This window comes from Dunckerocampus dactyliophorus, chromosome 17 (genome assembly GCF_027744805.1).
Source record: "Dunckerocampus dactyliophorus isolate RoL2022-P2 chromosome 17, RoL_Ddac_1.1, whole genome shotgun sequence".
Classification (NCBI taxonomy): domain Eukaryota; kingdom Metazoa; phylum Chordata; class Actinopteri; order Syngnathiformes; family Syngnathidae; genus Dunckerocampus; species Dunckerocampus dactyliophorus.
In genome coordinates, this window is record NC_072835.1 from 4911487 (window position 1) to 4930047 (window position 18561).

General features: G+C 46.6%; 2 protein-coding genes across 7 annotated transcripts; both read left to right on the forward strand.

Annotated features, from left to right (window-relative positions):
* The first annotated feature begins 20 nt into the window (after positions 1-20).
* On the forward strand, positions 21-9506 carry marveld2a (MARVEL domain containing 2a). 4 transcript variants are annotated; one of them, XM_054756247.1, is made up of 10 exons: positions 38-119; positions 3197-3245; positions 3355-3461; positions 3648-4610; positions 4683-4903; positions 5840-5875; positions 5968-6125; positions 7489-7660; positions 7821-7871; positions 8984-9506. In XM_054756247.1, the coding sequence occupies exons 4-10, from the start codon at positions 3665-3667 to the stop codon at positions 9101-9103; spliced, it is 1704 nt and encodes a 567-aa protein (XP_054612222.1). In that variant the 5' UTR covers positions 38-119; positions 3197-3245; positions 3355-3461; positions 3648-3664; the 3' UTR covers positions 9104-9506. The 4 variants fall into 4 exon arrangements, with proteins under 4 accessions (XP_054612220.1, XP_054612222.1, XP_054612221.1 ...); XM_054756245.1 differs by lacking the exon at positions 3355-3461 and having other exon boundaries at positions 21-119; positions 3197-3284; XM_054756246.1 differs by lacking the exon at positions 3355-3461 and having other exon boundaries at positions 48-119; positions 3146-3284.
* Positions 9507-10498: 992 nt separating this feature from the next.
* oclna (occludin a) lies at positions 10499-18230 on the forward strand. 3 transcript variants are annotated; one of them, XM_054756250.1, is made up of 9 exons: positions 10499-10557; positions 10943-11027; positions 11179-11830; positions 11898-12068; positions 15541-15671; positions 16086-16250; positions 16318-16489; positions 17428-17469; positions 17710-18230. In XM_054756250.1, exons 2-9 carry the CDS (start codon positions 10978-10980, stop codon positions 17806-17808), a joined length of 1482 nt encoding a protein of 493 aa, XP_054612225.1. In that variant the 5' UTR covers positions 10499-10557; positions 10943-10977; the 3' UTR covers positions 17809-18230. The 3 variants fall into 3 exon arrangements, with proteins under 3 accessions (XP_054612225.1, XP_054612226.1, XP_054612224.1); XM_054756251.1 differs by having other exon boundaries at positions 10520-10557; positions 10948-11027; XM_054756249.1 differs by lacking the exon at positions 10499-10557 and having other exon boundaries at positions 10571-11027.
* Positions 18231-18561: the final 331 nt, after the last annotated feature.

Consider the following 18561-nt stretch of genomic DNA (forward strand, 5'->3'; position numbering starts at 1 on the left):
GGTGACGTCACAGGGATGGGCAGGTCACGTGGTGTCTCGGAGGACGGGGGAAACCTGTGGTGTAAAGTTTCTGCTATGGCAGGAAGAACAAGAGGAGGAAAAAAGGACAAGACCTTACGGTAGGACCGATTTCACCCATCCGTCACGATCGAAGAGGTTCGGTTCGGGACCGGTGGGTGGAATCAACTCTGTGGTCGTCGTCGCTCAAGCGGCTAAGCCAGGAACAAACCAGTCAAACTGGACAAGTGCGATTTAATAATTTAACTATTGTTGGCTTTCACGTTACTGCTGTCTTCCTTTTAAATTGTTCAAGCTACAGCCTCCAACGGCGTTCTCATGTTTTTGAAAGGCTAACGTCTAACTTGTAGACTCAATATGTTTGTTCGTGTCCTAGAAGTACGGAACACCTTACTAGCACATACACATTCACTTACCTAGTGTGACGGGGAGGGTGAGGGAATAATGAAGCTAAGGCACCCAGGTAAGCTTACCTTGAATGAGGCGACAGAGACACTGGCTCCATTTACAATATTTATTATGCTTATTATAAATCCTTAAAACAGACGTTTATTTCAACTTGATTAAAATAGTGGCTCTTGTCTTCTAAAACATTTGGCGCCAATAAACTCACACGCACACACCCACATACACTCACCCTCAAAGAGCCAGGGAGCTGGAGTTAGGCTGGACGGATGGAGCGAACTAAAATGGGGCAACCTAAATAAAGCAACAAAACACAACAAAACCACTACAAAACCAAAATCAACTGAAAGTGCTTTGCAAATATATACAAACAAAGTTACCACCACCGAACGACCACCACCACCACCACCACCATTTGACCCGCAGCTCCTGGGAAATAAAACACAATTTTTACAACATAAACATTTTGGTGCAACGTAGAGCAACAGTTCAGTCAGTTCTGACTTCACTCAAGTCAACGCGAGCGGCACAGTTCGTGGTTTGGTGAGGGGAAAAGCGTTCCGTAGAGGGGAGTGGGGTAGCTCCCGCAGAAAGCCCCAAACGTAGCCCCCAGCTAGTTGTCGACACTGGAGGGTCGCTCGCATCTACCAAGCGTGCCGTAGCCGCGGTAGAAAAGTGGCATTTACAGCAAGCAGATGGGACCGGCGGACATGCAGAACCGGCACAACAAACATGCAATATATGTCAGCTCGAAACTTTGCACACGGGCAAGACGGCAGCGTCACCAGACATCAAGCTTGTCGCTCATTGAGAGGCGAGAGGCGCAGACACGGGAGCCTTAAGTTCAGTTGCATGCGGCATGGGTCCGCGAGCGGCATTAACCCCGTTTGCGCAGCAGCTGTCTGTGCTGCCGAGAGGCACGAAGCGGACGCGGAAGTGAACGCCGAAGGGCACCCAGCGAGAGGTCAAAGGGCAAAAGACAAAGCAGCAGGCACTCTTATAGGACGCCACCTAGCGCTATCAACCAATAAGAATCGGTCCAACAAGCAGTGCACGCGTCTTCTCATATCACCACACTAGTATGCACCCTACACCATTATACATATACGCTGTGAGTCAACTACTTTTACACTACCACTCAGTTACCCCTTACACTAGTAGTCTCGTGCACGAGTGAACACCTTACAGTAGTATACACCTTACATGAGTAGTCTACACTTTACACTCGTAGTTATTTACACCCTACGGTAGTAGTCTCGGTGAATGGTTGTTTGTCTCTATGTGCCCTGCAATTGGCTGGCGACCAGTCCAGGGAGTACCCTGCCTCTCGCCTGAAGTCAGCTGGGATAGTCTCCAGCATACCCGCGACCCTAGTGAGGATAAGCGGCGTAGAATATGGATGGATGGATGGAGTAGTAGTCTTGTACGCTAGTTTTCGCTTACAATTTACCCTAGTAGTTAATTACACTTTATACAAGAAGTGACGTAAACCCTACCCCAGTAGTCTCTTAGGCTACTAGATCACTTACGCTAGTACAGAGCCAATTACTCTTTACACTAGTAGTCACCTGCCTGAATTAGTCCCTAAGTACTTGAGCCTATCTCAGTGGTCTCAAACTCGCGGCCTGCGAGCGACTGGCATCAAAGAGTAGTGTAACTGCAGCCCGCAACATCCAGGCAAGCTCAGTGTTACTTACATACTTACAGGGGCAAGTAAACACCAACACTAAACTAACAGTGGTGTTATCACATGGGTGTATCGTGAGGTGCCCTGAGATTCCCAGCCCTACTCCCAATACTTGATGCGGCCCAGCCTCACCCAGCCTCTACCTCCACTGGCCCCAATAAAATTGAGTTTGAGACCCCTGGCCTATCTCCACACTATTGTTATTTTACTGTTTTTTTTTAGCTTCTTTCACTTTACAATATTCTTCCTTAATGTTCTTAATTTTGTTTCTTATTAATGAGATTCAGTCCAACAAAATTATCTGCAAGTATGTATTGGTGATGTTTAATTAGCATGTTAATGAGCACCATAATAACAGCATGATGTAAACAGATGTTATGAATGTGTTATAGAACTGTAGCATGTCTGCATGATGTTTATTTTACAGTTAATAATTTATATATGATCCTCAGTGGGATCATTTTATTCACAAGCATCCTACTGCTTTTGACTGCAAATTTTCACCATGTAGCTGCAGTGTTCCCCACGGGACGGCCATTTGTTTGTGACATGGCATGGGCGGTGAAATGGCGTATCTAATCGTTGAGTTTGCATCATTTTAATAATTCATTGAAAAAAGTGAGGAAAAAAAGCATGAAATGCAAAGCAAATATGTTTAGAACTACAAATGAACTTGTTGTTGCTAAACAAACAAGATGGTGCCCACTGTGAATGCTTTTAGATGGGGGAGGAGCCCACAGCAGCACCCGCTGCTTGTTGAGAGGAGCAATACACGCTTTCATGTCAGACACTCTCACTAGATATGAAAAAGAGTATCTAGAAGGGTCTGATTACTTGCTAAATAATTTGGCAACACTGATCACTCCCACTCTTATTGTCGGTTATAATGTGTTTATGAGCGGGGGCGAACAGGTAGTGCCACATCTATTTGTGGCAGAATGTATGGGAAACACGGAGCTGTCATTTTGTGTGTTTTGTCATTTTCTGCAAATTATACATTTTGATACATTTAGCATGCTTGTGTCGTCCACGCAGGAAAGAACAATGACTACGTGACAGGAAGTGGTTGTTGTGTTTGTGTGGCAGGTGACTGTTGGCGTCCAGCAAGCGAGGTTAGCATAGCGCCAAGCTGCAGGTCAGTGTATGTGCTGCGGAGTGACTGCGTGTCAAACAGGTATTTAAGCACATTTCCTGTTTTCTTTCACTCCTCGACATCACCTGCTGGGCTGATTGGCTGACCACAGTCCGACTCTGCGCCGCCACCTGCCGGACAGGCGCCTCAGCGATAGGAGCACTTGATGGTTGCGGCGCGGAGACGCACTGTGGATTCAGCTAGCATGGAGAATTCTGGGTAACATCTTCTGTGGTGACTTTGGCTTTGTGGTGTGTGTCCCTTCTGGTGTTGGTGTGAAGGTGTTGCGTCCCCTTTTTAAAATAATGAATCACAAATTTCATCTTTTTGTCTTTCGTTTTCCTGGTTTGTGACCTTATTGCTAATCCAACATGTCTGCCCACTAACTGTTGACATGTGTCTCAGTGACCACCACCAGACTCATGTCCTATGGGGCAGACTTTTACGGACGCACTGAGCGTGTCCGCCAGGCGCCGTACTACGACCAGGTTCCGGCTGGCTCGTTACCGCGGCTCGACTCTTACAATCCACACCCTCTGACGGAGCAGACAGCACCTAATCTGGCCCACAGCGCCGACCCGCTTCCGCCTCCGCCTCTGCCCAACCAGCCCCCCGTCGGGCCCGAGTTCGACCGCAACGGCAGCGAGGACGCCGCAGACACCGAGCCTGATCTTGACCCCGCCCTCGACATCAAACCGGTCCACCGCTTCATCCCTGACTCGTGGAAGAACTTTTTCCGGACAAGCAACCGCAGCAGCAACAAGGGGTGGCCCGACGCGGCCTCGTCATGTAACAACAACAACACCACCAGCGAGGGCGTTCGCTGCTCGCCGCCGCACACGCCATCCGTTCCCGATTCCTACCGCGACCCCTATGGGGGCTCGGCTGGCAGCTACAACTCCGGCAAGGAGCTCCTGGAACTGGCCGACATCCAATCTGTGTCAGGCCGCACGTACCGCACGGCGCTGACGTACAGTGAGCGCGTGGAGGAGTACAATCAGCGCTACGCCTTCATGAAGTCCTGGGCGGGGCTGCTGAGGATTCTAGGCTGCGTGGAGCTCCTGCTGGGGGCCGCCGTCTTCGCCTGCGTCTGCGCATACATCCACAAGGACAACGAGTGGTTCAACATGTTCGCCTACTCGTCTCCCGGAGCTGGTTTCTACGGCCCCGGCACAGGCGCGTCTTACTACACGGGCCCCAAGACGCCGTTTGTGTTGGTGGTGGCGGGCCTGGCCTGGTTGGTGACGGTCATCGTGTTGGTGCTGGGCATGACCATGTACTACCGCACCATCCTGCTCGACTCCAGCTGGTGGCCGCTGACAGAGTTCACCATCAACCTGGCGCTGGCCGTGCTCTACATGGCCGCAGGTAGGAGGCGGCGGTGGCATCCTAACCACAGAGTGTCCTCTTTCCTCACTTGTGTGCTCTGTGTCTCGCCAGGCATTGTGTACGTGCGTGACACGACGCGCGGGGGGCTCTGCTCCTCCCCCTTCTTCAACAACGGCCCCAGCGCCGCTTTCTGCAGAACGGACGCGGGCCAGACCGCCGCCATCATCTTCCTCTTCCTCAACATGGTCATCTACCTGATTGGAGCTGGCGTGTGTCTCAAGCTGTGGAGGCACGAAGCGGCACGTCGATACCGCGAGCAGAATAGCAGAGAGGTCAGAGGTCCCCTGGTCACATGATCTTTTCTGTTGTTCCTGTAACTCAGAGACTGTTAGCTTTGCATAGCTACACCACAGTCGGTACAGTAGATCCCTGCTATTCACAGGAGTTGCCTTCAAAGACCCCTCGACAATGGCGAAAAACTATGAATAATAATACTCTACAGCCTATAATATATCTTTCACGGTTATTAAACACATTTTATTTTTTGTTGTACACATTAAGAAGCATATTACAGGCATACCGTAGGGTTTCCCACAGGACTGCCATCTATTTGTTGCGGTGGTGGGATGCAGGGATAATTGGCCATGATGCATTTGCAAAAAGTCATTAAAAAACAGGAAGGTCAGAAATACAAACTTAATTTGTTTCTGTCACTTCTTTTTGTCTTTTTTTAATGTCACAAACAGGATGGAACCGTTTGTGAGCGATATGTGCTTTCATGTCAGAGTCTGTAGATTTGTTGCTCGTCTCTTTTTTTGAAAAAGAGTATCTAGAGGGGTCTGTGTACTCGCTAAATATAGCGACAAAATTGCCAAGTTGGCAACACTGATCCCTCCTGCTACGTCCTCTTATTCTCTGGCTGGTGCGTTATAATGTGTATGAGCGACAGGACAGGTAGAGCCAAATCTACAAGTATTTATGGCGGTCCAAAACAGCTGCAAAACGTTACACATCGTCACATCTTGTCAATGCTTCTTCCTACTGGAAAATGTTGAGTGAATTCGCTTGTGAGATGGCGCCCTCTGCTGGATTCATATCTTTTGCCCTGCTGATAGCGCCATCACACCACTTTCTATTTAAATTACCATTAAAAAAGTATTAACAATTTGAAGCAGAGAAAAGAAATCAGCGAATATGCAGGCAACAAATGCCGATCCGTGAATGGGCGGGGAGCTACTGTAGTCACATGACAAGATGTTTTCTTGCAGATGCAACAGTCAGAGTTCGGAGCGGTCCAGTCGCTGGTGAGTGTCCTGCTTTACCTCGTACAACATAACAAGACTGCCCTTCATGGACCGCCTCCATAGTTTATGTGTTGTTGTTTTTGTGTCATCAGCTGGTTCCTGCTACAGCTGCCGAGGCCAAAACTCCTCGACAGGAATCGTCTGTCGTGTCCTTGCAAGACGCCCACATTGCTGTCGCTCCAAAGATTCTGCAGGGGGCGATACCGTCTGGACACATTCCCAAACCTGTCATCGTGCCTGACTACATCGCGTACGTGCCTCACAGTCACAACTAGGGATGTCCTGATCCGATCTTCAGCATCGGGATCGCTGCCGATCTGCTGTATTTTGAAGATCGGATAATATTGGCTTCCGTCACGAGATCGGGCCGATCCGGTTGCCGTGTAACGTTGGTTTACTCTGGGCCACACTCCAACAGGGTAGGTGCAGTAATGCGCCTCAAAGCTGGGTGCCACTCGACTCCCGCGACCCACGAGAAGAAACGTAACACCACCACGGTAGTTCCCCCTCACTGTGCCTGCACAGCTGTGTCAGTGGCAGAGCTACGTGGTGGCCACCCTTGGTCACTCTCCGGTCACCCCACTGGCAATCTAGGCATTTCAGGTATCAACTTATTGCCACCCCTATGTGAGTAATGGTCTCACCTTGGCCACTCCAATGAAAAATTTCTCCCTCTGCCACTGCTGGCATGGGAAGTGCTGCTCTAACCGCTTGTTGTTTATACTAGGGACCATCAATAAATTACTATTGTGCTGAAGAGAGTTTGTTAAAAAAAAAAAAAAAGTCCATCCATCCATTTTCTATACCGCTTCATCCTCATTAGGGTCGCGGGGGCATGCTGGAGCCTATCCCAGCTGACTTCGGGCGACAGGCGGGGTACACCCTGGACTGGTTGCCAGCCAATCGCAGGGCACATATAGACAAACAACAATTCACACTCACATTCATACCTATGGGCAATTTAGAGTTGCCAATTAACCTCACCTGCATGTTTTTGGGAATGTGGGAGGAAGCCGGAGTGCCCGGAGAAAACCCACACGCACACGGGGAGAACATGCAAACTCCACACAGAAATGCCCAGGGGAGAATCGAACCCAGGTCTTCCCGATCTCCAGGCTGTTCCTGTATTGGCCAACGTGCTAACCACTAGACCACCGTGTGGCCCCACCCCCCCCAAAAAAAAAAAAAAAAAAAAAATATATATATATATATATATATTTTAAATCACACCACAAGTTGATCTATAACCATGTCAAATGATTAGTCCTACCCTAAAAGTATTTTGCGCGCCCATTTTTTCCAATTTGATCTTTCATTGGATTTTTTATTGGATTAGGGACCTGACTCACAGAGGTTTGTGAAAAAAGCCAAACTACATTGTTGGTCAAGCTGTGCAATAAAAAAATTTGCAATACTTTGGTAGCATTATTTTTTAATGCTTTGAAGAGCTATTTTCATAACCATATTCAATACCACAAATTCATGTTTGTAACAGAGCTTAATCATATATATAAAAAAAGGATTGGTACCGGATTGGATAGGGACATCCTTAGTCACGACTAAATATTAACACTCAATCCAGCTTGTTGAAGTTAACAACCTCCCTCCAACAGGAAGTACCCGACCATCCGCTCAGACGAGGAGCGCGACCAGTACCGAGCTGTGTTCAACGACCAGTACGCCGAGTACAAGGAGCTGCATGCCGAGGTGCAGGCCGCCTGCAAGAAGTTTGACGAGATGGACGGGATGATGCGCAACCTTCCTCAGCACCCCAGCAGCCAGATGGTGATGTCACATGACCTCTTATTCACCCTCTGGAATGCTCACACCCCCACATCCTGCAGCTTCCTGTTTGCCCTTCCTGACTCCACCTCCTTCCCTCCCTTTGTGTGCTATCAGCAGTGTTTGTCTCAACGTCAACGTGACTTTTCATCTTTTCTCGCAGGAGGTAGAGCGCATCAACAGAATCCTGCAGGAATACCAGAGGAAGAAAAATGTAAGTTTTGCTACCTCCTCCAAGGAGCGTGTGACTTCCTGTCCACTATTTTAAGATGACTTACAGTACCCCTCAAAAATGAGTGCATTGGATGCCCGCACATTCACGTGGGTGAAAAAATTGTAACATTTTTCTTCAAAACCAGGCCCTTATTTCCACAGAAAACACATCTCATTCACCATAAGCCAGTAATAATTTCGAAGTACGTGATAATAAAGGTAAAATGTACAGCATACATGTAAAAACAGAATCTAGAGCAGGGGTTGCCAACCCGTTGATCGTGAGCTACTAGTCGATCTTTGAGACTTTGCTGGTCAATCGCAAGAACAAAAAATGAAGACAAAAATGTATTATCATATCAGTGCCTTCACGTCCTGAAGAGCGACCAACAGGCACGCATTTTGTCCACTGAACACGCCCATTTGGCTCGCCGCGCTATCTATGAAGCAACCCGCCAGCCCCAGCAAGGAGCCAGTTCCCAAAACCCGGCCGGAGGTACACTAGTACACCAGCTCACCTTGTACACCGACACACCCCCCTGCACTAGCAAAAAGGTCAAGCGAGAGAGGGAGGGAGTGACAGAGCGCTGCAGCGATGTGCCAGCACACACAACAGTAATATTGCACGTTAATAGGGCTCAAAGTCTGCCTTTGCTACCTCAAAGTTAGGGCACAAAAGGGGGTTTCTGGCGTACACAGCCTTTTAGTCAGCTTTCTACGCAGTTTTATAGATGAGGCCCCAGGTGCGTATGAGCCGTGTTAAGGAGCGGTCAGTACCGATGCCACCTACGGTACGGAGTTGGAACGACAAGCTTCTTTCACAGACAGTCTTGTTATAATGTCTTTATGAGCACGGGTAAACGGCTAGTGCCAAATGTATTTATTTCTGGTGGGGCGTACTCACTTTTGTGTGGTACTGTAAATCTGTACAGTTTGAAGAATCTTATCAGCTCAGCTTGTGTTTACGTAGAATTACCATTAGCATCTTATGCATGATGTTAACTTGCATCCACAAGGCCTGTTAAAGTCCTAGATGTTCCCTCGAAGCTCTGTGCCCTGCTGAATGGTATTGTTGTTTTATGCTTGTTGTTTTCACCGTGATTCTTCCGCCAGGACCCGACGTTCCTGGAGAAGAAGGAGCGCTGCGACTACCTGAAAAACAAACTGTCGCACATCAAACAGAAGATTCAGGAATACGACAAAGTCATGGAGTGGAACGACGGCTTCAGTTGAAAGACTAACTCCTGCTTTTGTTTTTTTAACGTGTAAACCTGACGTGGAGCTGAAAACCAAACGTCTTTGGGGTCTTTTGTCTTCTTGTTCTACACAATGTTTGTCTTTTTCGACCCTTTGTTCTACCATTTCACACACTTTACACGCAAAGATCTCAGTGCCTTCAGATGTGTCTGCAGCGTCGTCCACTCATCTTCTTTTGTGTTGTTGCGTGCTTTGTGAAGTCAACATGAAACATAAACCACTTTACATTCACCCAGGTGATAACAGACATAATTGTATTTTTAATTTCAGCTCCACTAATGTGATGATTTGATGCTTTCCTATCATGCGTATGAAGCTAATGTTTTTTCACTTTTTATATGGATGTATGGAATCTTAACTCTGAATAAAGCTTGCTATACTAAACACATCTGAAACATTCCTGGTGTGATTGATTCATTGTGTATTTCGTTTCATCCGTTTATTCAAGAGGAACTTCATTGCATGAGTCAAACCGGTCCTTCAGCCGTACCTGTCAACCCTCCTGTTTTGCACAGGAAACGCACGCATTTTGCCCTTCTTTGCTATTGCCATCTCATAGAAGTACTGTAAAATTAAAAAATGGATGCGCTGTTAATTGAATTTTGCCTGGCAACCTTATCAAGCTTGCTACTGCTTCCACACGTAGAAAACACCCCCTTGATTGACCATAAGCTAGAGCCAGTTAGATGCATACACATAGTCACACACACACTGATCCACTCAGGAAAGGGTAACTGCCCTGTGTGGGCAGGACTCAAGAATAGCATATCAAGGTAGGCACTTCGTAGTTAGAGACTTCCTGCTTGATGGGCGGAGGTCCAGCGCTGTACTTTGTGACATCTTCCAGACAATTTTTTCACAAAAAAATTGAAAATACAGAATAGTGTGTCTGACTGATCTCTTCTCGGGAAAAACGAACTTGAACGCCCTTATTTTGGTCTTCTTTCCCTCCTCTGCTTTCCCCTACATTTCCCATATTTAAATTTATTTAATTTCATTAAAAAACTGCAGGTAACAAAGGTGACATCCACACTTGAACCACAGCAGTCTGTAACCCATTGGCACTGGGGACTTGGTTGAGGTGGAGCGAGAATTGCTGTAATTAGCTAAAAAAAAAATCTGAGTAGGTCATCAATGATGGTAAAAGTATAAACAGAACATTTGATTGTTGTCAAATTCAAATTTTGTGTGTGAAAGTTTTTTTTCCAGCAGAAACACTCTCAAGTAAAGGCCGCTTTTCGTCTCGCATTTGGAGTTTTCCTTTCTTTCCTTTGCCTAAGCGCTTCCGGTGTCGCCAAGTAAGGAGACACCTGTGAGGGGGCGTGGCCAAGCCAATGCAGTCCGACTTGGCAAGGTGTGGTTCTGCAGCTTGTTTATCGCTTTCAGCAGCACTTTCAGGAACCATCAGCGGCCGAGTGGACTCCTCTCAGGTGAGTAGCTCGATGTTTTGGGGTTTTTTTAACTTTATTGTCTTTAATTCAACATTTTCCTTTGTTTTTTGTTTTTCTTTTGTTGTTTGTGTTCTGTATTTTGCGGTCGTGCAGGCGTTGTAGCTAGCAAGAACACAGAAGAAGAAATAAAATTATTGTATTGTTTCCTCCAAACTAATCTGCTAGTATTTATTTAAATCATCTTAATTAGGCCGCAATTTGAAGTTCAATGACGTCACGAGCTCAGGTTTTTACGTACTTAATGAGTGATTACTGGCGCTTGCCCCTAGCTTAAATTGAATGTCTATTAGCTGTGTCTGTAGTTAAGCTACAGCAGTTCTATTAGTTTATTAGCTGCTACAGTAGAAATGTTCTTGTGTCACAGAGCAGGTCCATTAGAACCCAACAGAACCGGCAAAGATGTCCAGCAGGCCCAACGGGAGTCCGCCTCCATATGAGTCAGATGGCTAGTAAGTGTCCTTCTCATCAACTTTATTAGTTTGTCCTCACGTCAACATTCTGTGTCGATTCTCTTCCAACTTTATTTGTATGAGTGGACTTTCTGGGGCAGCCTCGAGCACAACGCTGAGATGCATTTTTTGACCATGTGGTCCTTTGCAGCAATGCTCCTGCTCAGCCAGCGTACTCGTACTACCCGGACGATGAGTTTCAGCACTTCTACCGCTGGACGTCGCCACCGGGCATCCTGAAGATCATGTCCATCATCACCATCGTGCTGTGTGTCGCCATCTTCGCCTGCGTGGCGTCCACCTTGGCGTGGGACTCACAGGGGGCGCTGTCCGGCTTTGGGGGCCTCGGAGGAGGTTTCGCCGGTGGGGTTGGGGGGGGATTCGGCGGAGGCTTCGGCAGCTTTGGCAGTGGCGGCGTTTACGGGCCCGGGAACAACTATGGCTACGCGGGAATTGGCGGGAACTACAACGACCCCCGCACCGGCAAAGGCTTCATCATTGCCATGGCAGCCATCACCTTCATTGCCGCGCTGGCCATCTTCATCATCATCGTGTCTCACCAGAGCATATCAGAAAGCAGAAAGTTCTACCTGGCCGTCATCATCATCTGCGCCATCTTGGCTCTGCTGATGCTGATCGCCGCCATCTGCTACCTGATGGCCGTCAACCCCATGGCGCAGTCCCAAGGCTCCGCTTACGGCAGCCAGATCGCCGGCCTGTGCGCTCAGTACCAGCGGCCGCAGCCCTCAGGTGTCTTCGTCAACCAGTACCTGTACCACTACTGCGTGGTGGAGCCGCAGGAGGTCAGCGCACCGTGTCGCCATATTTGACAACGATGATGTTCAGCTGCTAAGTGTGCTCTCCTCACAGGCCATCGCCGTGGTGTTTGGCTTCCTGGTGGTCGTCGCCCTCATCATCATGCTGGTGTTTGCGCTGAAGACGCGCAAGAAGATCAGCAACTTCGGCAAGAGCAACATCCTGTGGAAGCGCGTCAAGATGGTGGACGACGACGGCGAGCCGCCACAGGACGTGGAGGCCTGGGTGAGGACCTCACATACACGCGCACGCACGCACACACACCCTCACTAAGTTACTCTGCAGCAACAACACACACGTTCAGTTAAAAGCATCCAACGACAGTAACATTTTGGCAGGTATTAAAGGTATTATTTCTCAGGTATGAAAGTAACGACTGTGCTTGTAGTTTTGGTGTAACGAGAAGCTTTCCTAATATTTTGACCCTCTCGCGTCGCTACATAAGTAAGTAGTAAACATTGTAAACACTGCTCATTGGGAAAATGGATGATTTGATATGACAAAACATCGTCATCCAATGAAAAACATGTATGTTTCTAAAAATCCATCTATCTTCTATGCCGCTTCTCCTCAGTAGGGTCGCGGGTATGCTGGAGCCTATCCCAGCTGACTTCGGGCGAGACCAGCCAGCCAATGGCAGGGCACATATAGACAAACAAGCATTCACACTCACATTCATAGCTATGGACAATTTAGAGTCGCCAATTAACCTAACATGCATGTTTTTGGAATGTGGGAGGAAAGCGGAGTACTTGGCGAAAACCCCTGCACGCACGTGGAGAACATGCAAACCCCACACAGAAATGTCCAACGGAGATTCGAATCCGATCTTCCCGATCTTGTGACTGTGTGGCCAACATGCTAACCACTAGGCCACTGTGCGGCCCCTGTGTAAAAAACCTCACCAAAATTTGAAGAGATGTTTTCCATGGCTATGAATACTGACAGTGACGGTACACACAGATTTACTTTATGAACAAAGACCGTATAGCAGGGGTGGATAAAGTGCGGCAAAGGGCCATTTTTGGCCCTCAGCTTGTTCTTATTGTAAAATAAATTGATTAATGCAATATTATTAGATGGATGGATCGATTATTAGATATACTAATTATCTTTGTCGCCTATCACAAAAAGATAAGATGATAGCTAAGAGTTATTTACCTACATTGGATTGATTTTTGCATCTTTATTGTGCAAAATGGCCTTTTAATGGTTTTATATGCGACCCTCACTGGAAAAAGTGTACTTTATACACAAAAGACTCCTCGTAGATACTACAGTATATGTATACTTGAGGTGACGGAACTGTTTGCTGAGGCGGTTTAACCTGTTTGGCGGCTGTCAGCATTCACAGCGGGGAGGGGGAAGGCGGGATGAGGCGGGGGTAGGGTTGACAGGTGAGTGTGAGCGAGTGTGTATTTGGTTTCAAGGTGTGTCACCGTCTTGTCGTACGGTTTCAGTGTCATGGTGACAATAAAAAGTCCCCCCCAGATTCCTGCGTGCGTGTTTGGGTCACTCTCGGAGTGTGTGAGTCATTCACATTATATTATACACACACGTACACGCACGCACATGGTGTGTGTGATGCTGGGCTAACAGCTAAACCTCAGAATTGTGAGAACGTGTTACAAAAGTGCGCACTCATGATGCTGTTTTTATCCAGGTCACATAACCTGACATGACTGTGCACGCCTGTCATTCCAGCGCACATCCGCATCCATCCGTTTTGTTTCGAGAAGCTGGAGGGCGCCAATTAATTCAATCATACATCATTTATACTTTTATCGTGTACCCCTGTAGCCCGTCTCCTGTTTTCATGACAAAGCTGGGATGTTTCAGCGCCCCCTGTTTGCTTGCATAGGCGTGTCATACATAATTGGAAAACTTAGTTTAGTTTTGTGATTGGAATGATATGCATCATTCCAGGATACAATCATAACTGCAGGCTCAGTAAACACAGACCAGTTACTAACATAAACTCATAGTATTTAAAGGGGACCTATGCTTTTCCTCTTTTCTGACCTATAAATGTTGTATTCTCGTGTTGAACGATGCCAACGGGTCAGATAATGAGGTTTGTGCATTTGGATGTGAGACCTGAAAGCAGTTTTGGACGACTCTGCGCTCTGTGTTTTACAGAGGTTTGTTTTTTGTTTTTTTTTACACTGAGTTCCATTGACGTCAGTGCAACCCGGACTTCCTTATATGTGCATGCCCCTGCTCCCCCTGCTCTGCTCTGCTTCGCTCTGCTCTGTTCACTGTTAGCACGTATGGCTCCCAGTAAATGTTTGTTCAGTTGTGCCTAAAGAGACAAGCATCAGGCAGAAGTGGTTGGATTCCCGGCCAGCAAGAGAACGTCAACGGCACCTCACACGTGACTGTTTTGTGAACATGGGCCAATAGGAAGCTGGACTATCCGCCAAACTGTTGCTGAAGTCCGACACCTTTCCAACGTTACTTGGTTAAGCTCTAAGTAAGAATTTATCAGTGTACAAACTGTGTTTCTTTTGTGTAAGTAATCGGACAAAAGGGGTTTGGCAGCTGTCTGTAAGTCCTCGGGAGCGCTTGGGAGTGTGACCAGTCACGGCAGAGTGGGCTCGACGGGAGGCATACCTGGAGGAGAGCCGGGGGTGGAGTAAATTACACAGACCGTTTGGGTGGGAGACAGGAAACACCGCAGGAAAAGGTACAGCGTCTGTAAGAGCTATAAAGCTATAAAGTCTATCGAGTATTTTATCGTTCAGCCTCTCATCCACGCGGCAACGGTGTTCTGGGTGACCTGAAACAGTGCTTTTTGAAAATGGCTTCCAGAGTGGGAAAATCTACAAACGCCGGCTTGTCGTTGCCGTATAGACAGCTCTACACAAGAACGATGACGTCACCGACCCACTGCCGGCTTGTGGCCATCACGTGACCAGAATCTCTCACGATAAGCCAACATAATATCTGAATATATCGATGGACATGACACACCTCAGTGATATTTTGTTGTCTTATACTCCATCATGACTCGTAGAAGCAATTCCACTTCTCGTAAGCCTAGACGAGCCTTGTAAAGCGGAAGGCGATGGACTTATGCGCATGCGTTCTTTCTTCTTCTATGGTTTGGTGTGTCACATGGTTCCGTCTGCGTGTGTTCACAGCGCCACACAATGGTGTGCCCTGTGTATTACATCGTTTTCACTGTTATCCGTTCCCGTCTGGATGCAACTATTTACTAATCCAGCACAGTGTGGATGAGACTTTTTTTTTTTTTTTTACCCGCAAAAAAAAAAAATCCCAAGAACATTCCCGTGTGGACAGGGCCTGATAACTTTCCAGTCCATACCTCCCAAACTATTTAGTTTTAGTTGTTTTCATTATATCTTATTCGATCTTACCCTGTTCTTATTTGCTATAACTTGTTTTTACTATTGTGACGCACATTGGGCACTATTGGGATGTTGTAAGGTGCTATACAAATATTTACACTCCCAATTTGTGAATATGAGTAGCACTTAGACTCATTCTGTTTTGGGGGGATCAAAATTAATCAGGTTAGCTTTCAAAAGAGCCCAAAGCCATGCCTCTACTCTGAGTGGTTGAAAGACGGCTTCACATTCACGTTGGGTAGGACATTTTTTTTTGGCATTTGCGGTCTTTTGAGTTTCTAAACATATTGTCAGGGTGTACGACTTTAAACGTGTCATTTCTGCAGGTCAACAACGTGTCCGTCCCGCCTGAGGACCTCCCCATGTCCGACTTTCCCGAGAAGATGAGAAGCTCCAGGAACCACCTGGACGACGAGAGCACCAACTACAGCAAACCTCACTACAGCTACACGCCCCCGTCAGTACCTCCCAACGTTTATACTTATTCTCCTCAGTCGTCCCTCCATCTTCATCCTTCATCTTAAGACATTTTGGACAATTATATGGGAACACTTTGGTTGCTTGTGCACAAAGCAAGCTCTACAAAGGCATACTTGGATGAGTTTGGTGTGGAGGAACTACAAAAACACCCACAGACACACCATAATCTTGTAGAAAGCCTTCTCAGAAGAGGAAGCTGTTCTAGTTGCACATTTTCCACTTCCTGGATGTGTCCCGATACTTTTGTTCATGTGGCTTGTTATGATGTCATTCATATGCAATGCTGTCACATGGCCTGATGATTCATTCATTCAAAGCAAAACAAACAGTGAAATTTCATGTGATGTAACTGTTAGTGTCATGTTGTGATGTGTGTTTGTGTGTGTGTCAGGCCCGTGGAGGACGAGCAGCCTCTTAACAACGGTGCTCCCTACAGCGCCAACTCAGATGTTCCCAGCTCAGCCGGCAGATCCAATATGCGGCGTCCGGGTCGGGACCGCGACGCCGACTACGCCTCCTCAGGAGACGAGCTGGATGATGACGACGACTTCTACAGGTGAGCATACCCCCATGCTTCACAGGCTCATGCTTGTTCCTGGTCATCATCTCTTCTTCTTCTTCAGTGAATTCCCTCCCATCGCCAACGAGCAGGAGCGCAACGAATACAAGCGCGAGTTTGATCGCGACCACCAGGAATACAAGGACCTCCAGGCCGATTTGGATGCCATCAACAAGAAGCTGTCTGAAGTGGACAGAGAGCTGGATGACCTACAGGAAGGCAGCCCCCAGTACTTGGTCAGTCTGCACTCACTTTTGTACTAAACATTGCCCCCTTGTGGACAGCTTGATTATAAACTATGCTAAAAGCAATCCAATGTAGATCAATACACTAAGTCTCAACCAACGAACACAATTGGTTCCAGACGACCGTTCTTAAGTCAAATTGTTCTAAGTAGGGGAAAAGGTAATATTACCAATGATATAGGTACTACATGTACGTGTATACATATACTGTATATGTGTATGTATGTAAATATGAGTTTGGATGCAGCAGTAATATTAAACGAGGATAATTAATGAAAAAAAACAATAATAAAAGTGATATAATAATACGTAATGATAAATGTTATTTACCTTTGAAGAGGAGTGGTCGAGCGTACGTCATTGGTAGTGGTGGAGGAGGAGGTATTGGGGAAAAAAAGGACGACAAGTCGTCGTCGTTAGACTCTTCTAAAAGAGGTAGTGTTCTGTGGGTGGTGTAGAATTAAGCAGGCCTATTAACTCTTCATAAACTTTAATCACATGCTCTGTCCGGGTTGTCTCATACAGCTACAAACAATGTAGCTTTCCCTTTAGCTTTCTCGGCCCAGCGTCTAACTCTTCCTCTGTTGGTCTCATTAGTGTCACAGTGCCCTCTACTGGTCAAGCATGTAGCAGTATAAATAATGGAGTTACAGTACTACATGGCAAAATACATTAAAAAATAGACCAGTCGGCTTGTGTTCGTGTCTCCGAAAGTTCGCATGTCGGATGTTCGTAAGTTGGGGACTTAGTGTACATGCTAAGCTATCTGAACAAAACATCGATATCTTAGCTTTGTGTTATACCTGACCAAGCAAGTGTAATATTGAATGATACATCTCAATATAATACTTTTTTTTTTGCTTTGGGCAAAAAAATGGCCCCAAAGCCGCACTTTGGACACCCGGTTTAATTGTTTTTATTTTCACCAGGATGCTTTGGACGAGTACAACAGGATTAAGGACTTGAAAAAGGTGAGTGATGTTGACGGAAGTGAGCGTCAGTGTCGGGTTGTAAGAGTGGCTAAAGACTACCGGCCAATGATGTGTTGGAGGTTTTTGATGTGTCTGCAGACTGTCGTGCAAGGTCGTGGTTGGAAATAGAACCCAATGACCAGTAATCAATGATGGCCAATGACCATTAGTGTCCAATGACCAATGCCGGCCAGTGAGGGTCAATAATGCCGTATAATGACATTTCTGATGTGTTGTCAGTCGGCAGACTATCGCGCGAGGAAGCGACGCAGCAAGTCCTTGAAGGCCAAACTGAACCACATCAAGAAGATGGTGAGCGACTACGACCGTCGAGCCTGAGACGCTCTGACCGTGACGCCGACCCTCGGACTCGCCACAGTCCGCTTCTATCGTCACTGCAGGTGACCTTATGACATCATCTTAGGACCGCTGTCATTTGTGTTTTGAACACACGCCGAACAAATGAACGAAAGGTGTTGGCCGACTTGTATTTATTTAGTCCAACACCGTCAGAATCTGGAAGCCTGCACCAATGAACTCTTCTAACATAAACTTAACAAGCTTTATTTTTTCAGATGTTTTTAACATGTTTTAATGCACATTTTTATCAGCATGTATAAAACACTTAACTTTTTTAGCATTGTCAGCTAAATTCATGTGTATTTTAGGTGGGTTTTTATGACACAGTGATGTACTTTTGCAATGATTTGTCTTACATTTTTATCGTAATAATAATAAAAAGTCTACGCAACATGTTTTTGCTGTTCCTCAACATTCTTCTACTTTTTGCAGCACATTAAATTACTTTTATAATCTTTACCGAATCAAACAATACACTTCACACTTTCAAAAGTGATGATGTACAATTTTGGGATTTGAAGAAAATATTGAAGACAAATCTTTGTAGTTTTACTGTTAACAGTGGTTCGCTTCTTTTTACACTTGTGTGTCAAACACAAATTGAAAACATTTTGAGCTGTCACTTTACTGTAGTGGGCCGAGTGGTTGACATGTTGGCCACACAGTCAGGAAATCGGGAAGACCTGGGTTGGAATCTCCACTTGGGCATCTCTGTGTGGAGTTTGCATGTTC

Excerpts from the sequence above, each read along its gene's own strand:
- oclna (XM_054756250.1), top strand. The coding sequence starts at position 10,978 with ATGTCCAGCAGGCCCAACGGGAGTCCGCCTCCATATGAGTCAGATGGC. Across the intron at positions 12,069-15,540 it reads CACAGGACGTGGAGGCCTGG|GTCAACAACGTGTCCGTCCC; the intron begins GTGAGGACCTCA and ends TCATTTCTGCAG. Across the intron at positions 15,672-16,085 it reads CACTACAGCTACACGCCCCC|GCCCGTGGAGGACGAGCAGC; the intron begins GTCAGTACCTCC and ends TGTGTGTGTCAG.
- marveld2a (XM_054756245.1), top strand. The coding sequence starts at position 3,254 with ATGTGCTGCGGAGTGACTGCGTGTCAAACAG. Across the intron at positions 4,611-4,682 it reads CGTGCTCTACATGGCCGCAG|GCATTGTGTACGTGCGTGAC; the intron begins GTAGGAGGCGGC and ends GTGTCTCGCCAG. Across the intron at positions 5,876-5,967 it reads TCGGAGCGGTCCAGTCGCTG|CTGGTTCCTGCTACAGCTGC; the intron begins GTGAGTGTCCTG and ends TTGTGTCATCAG.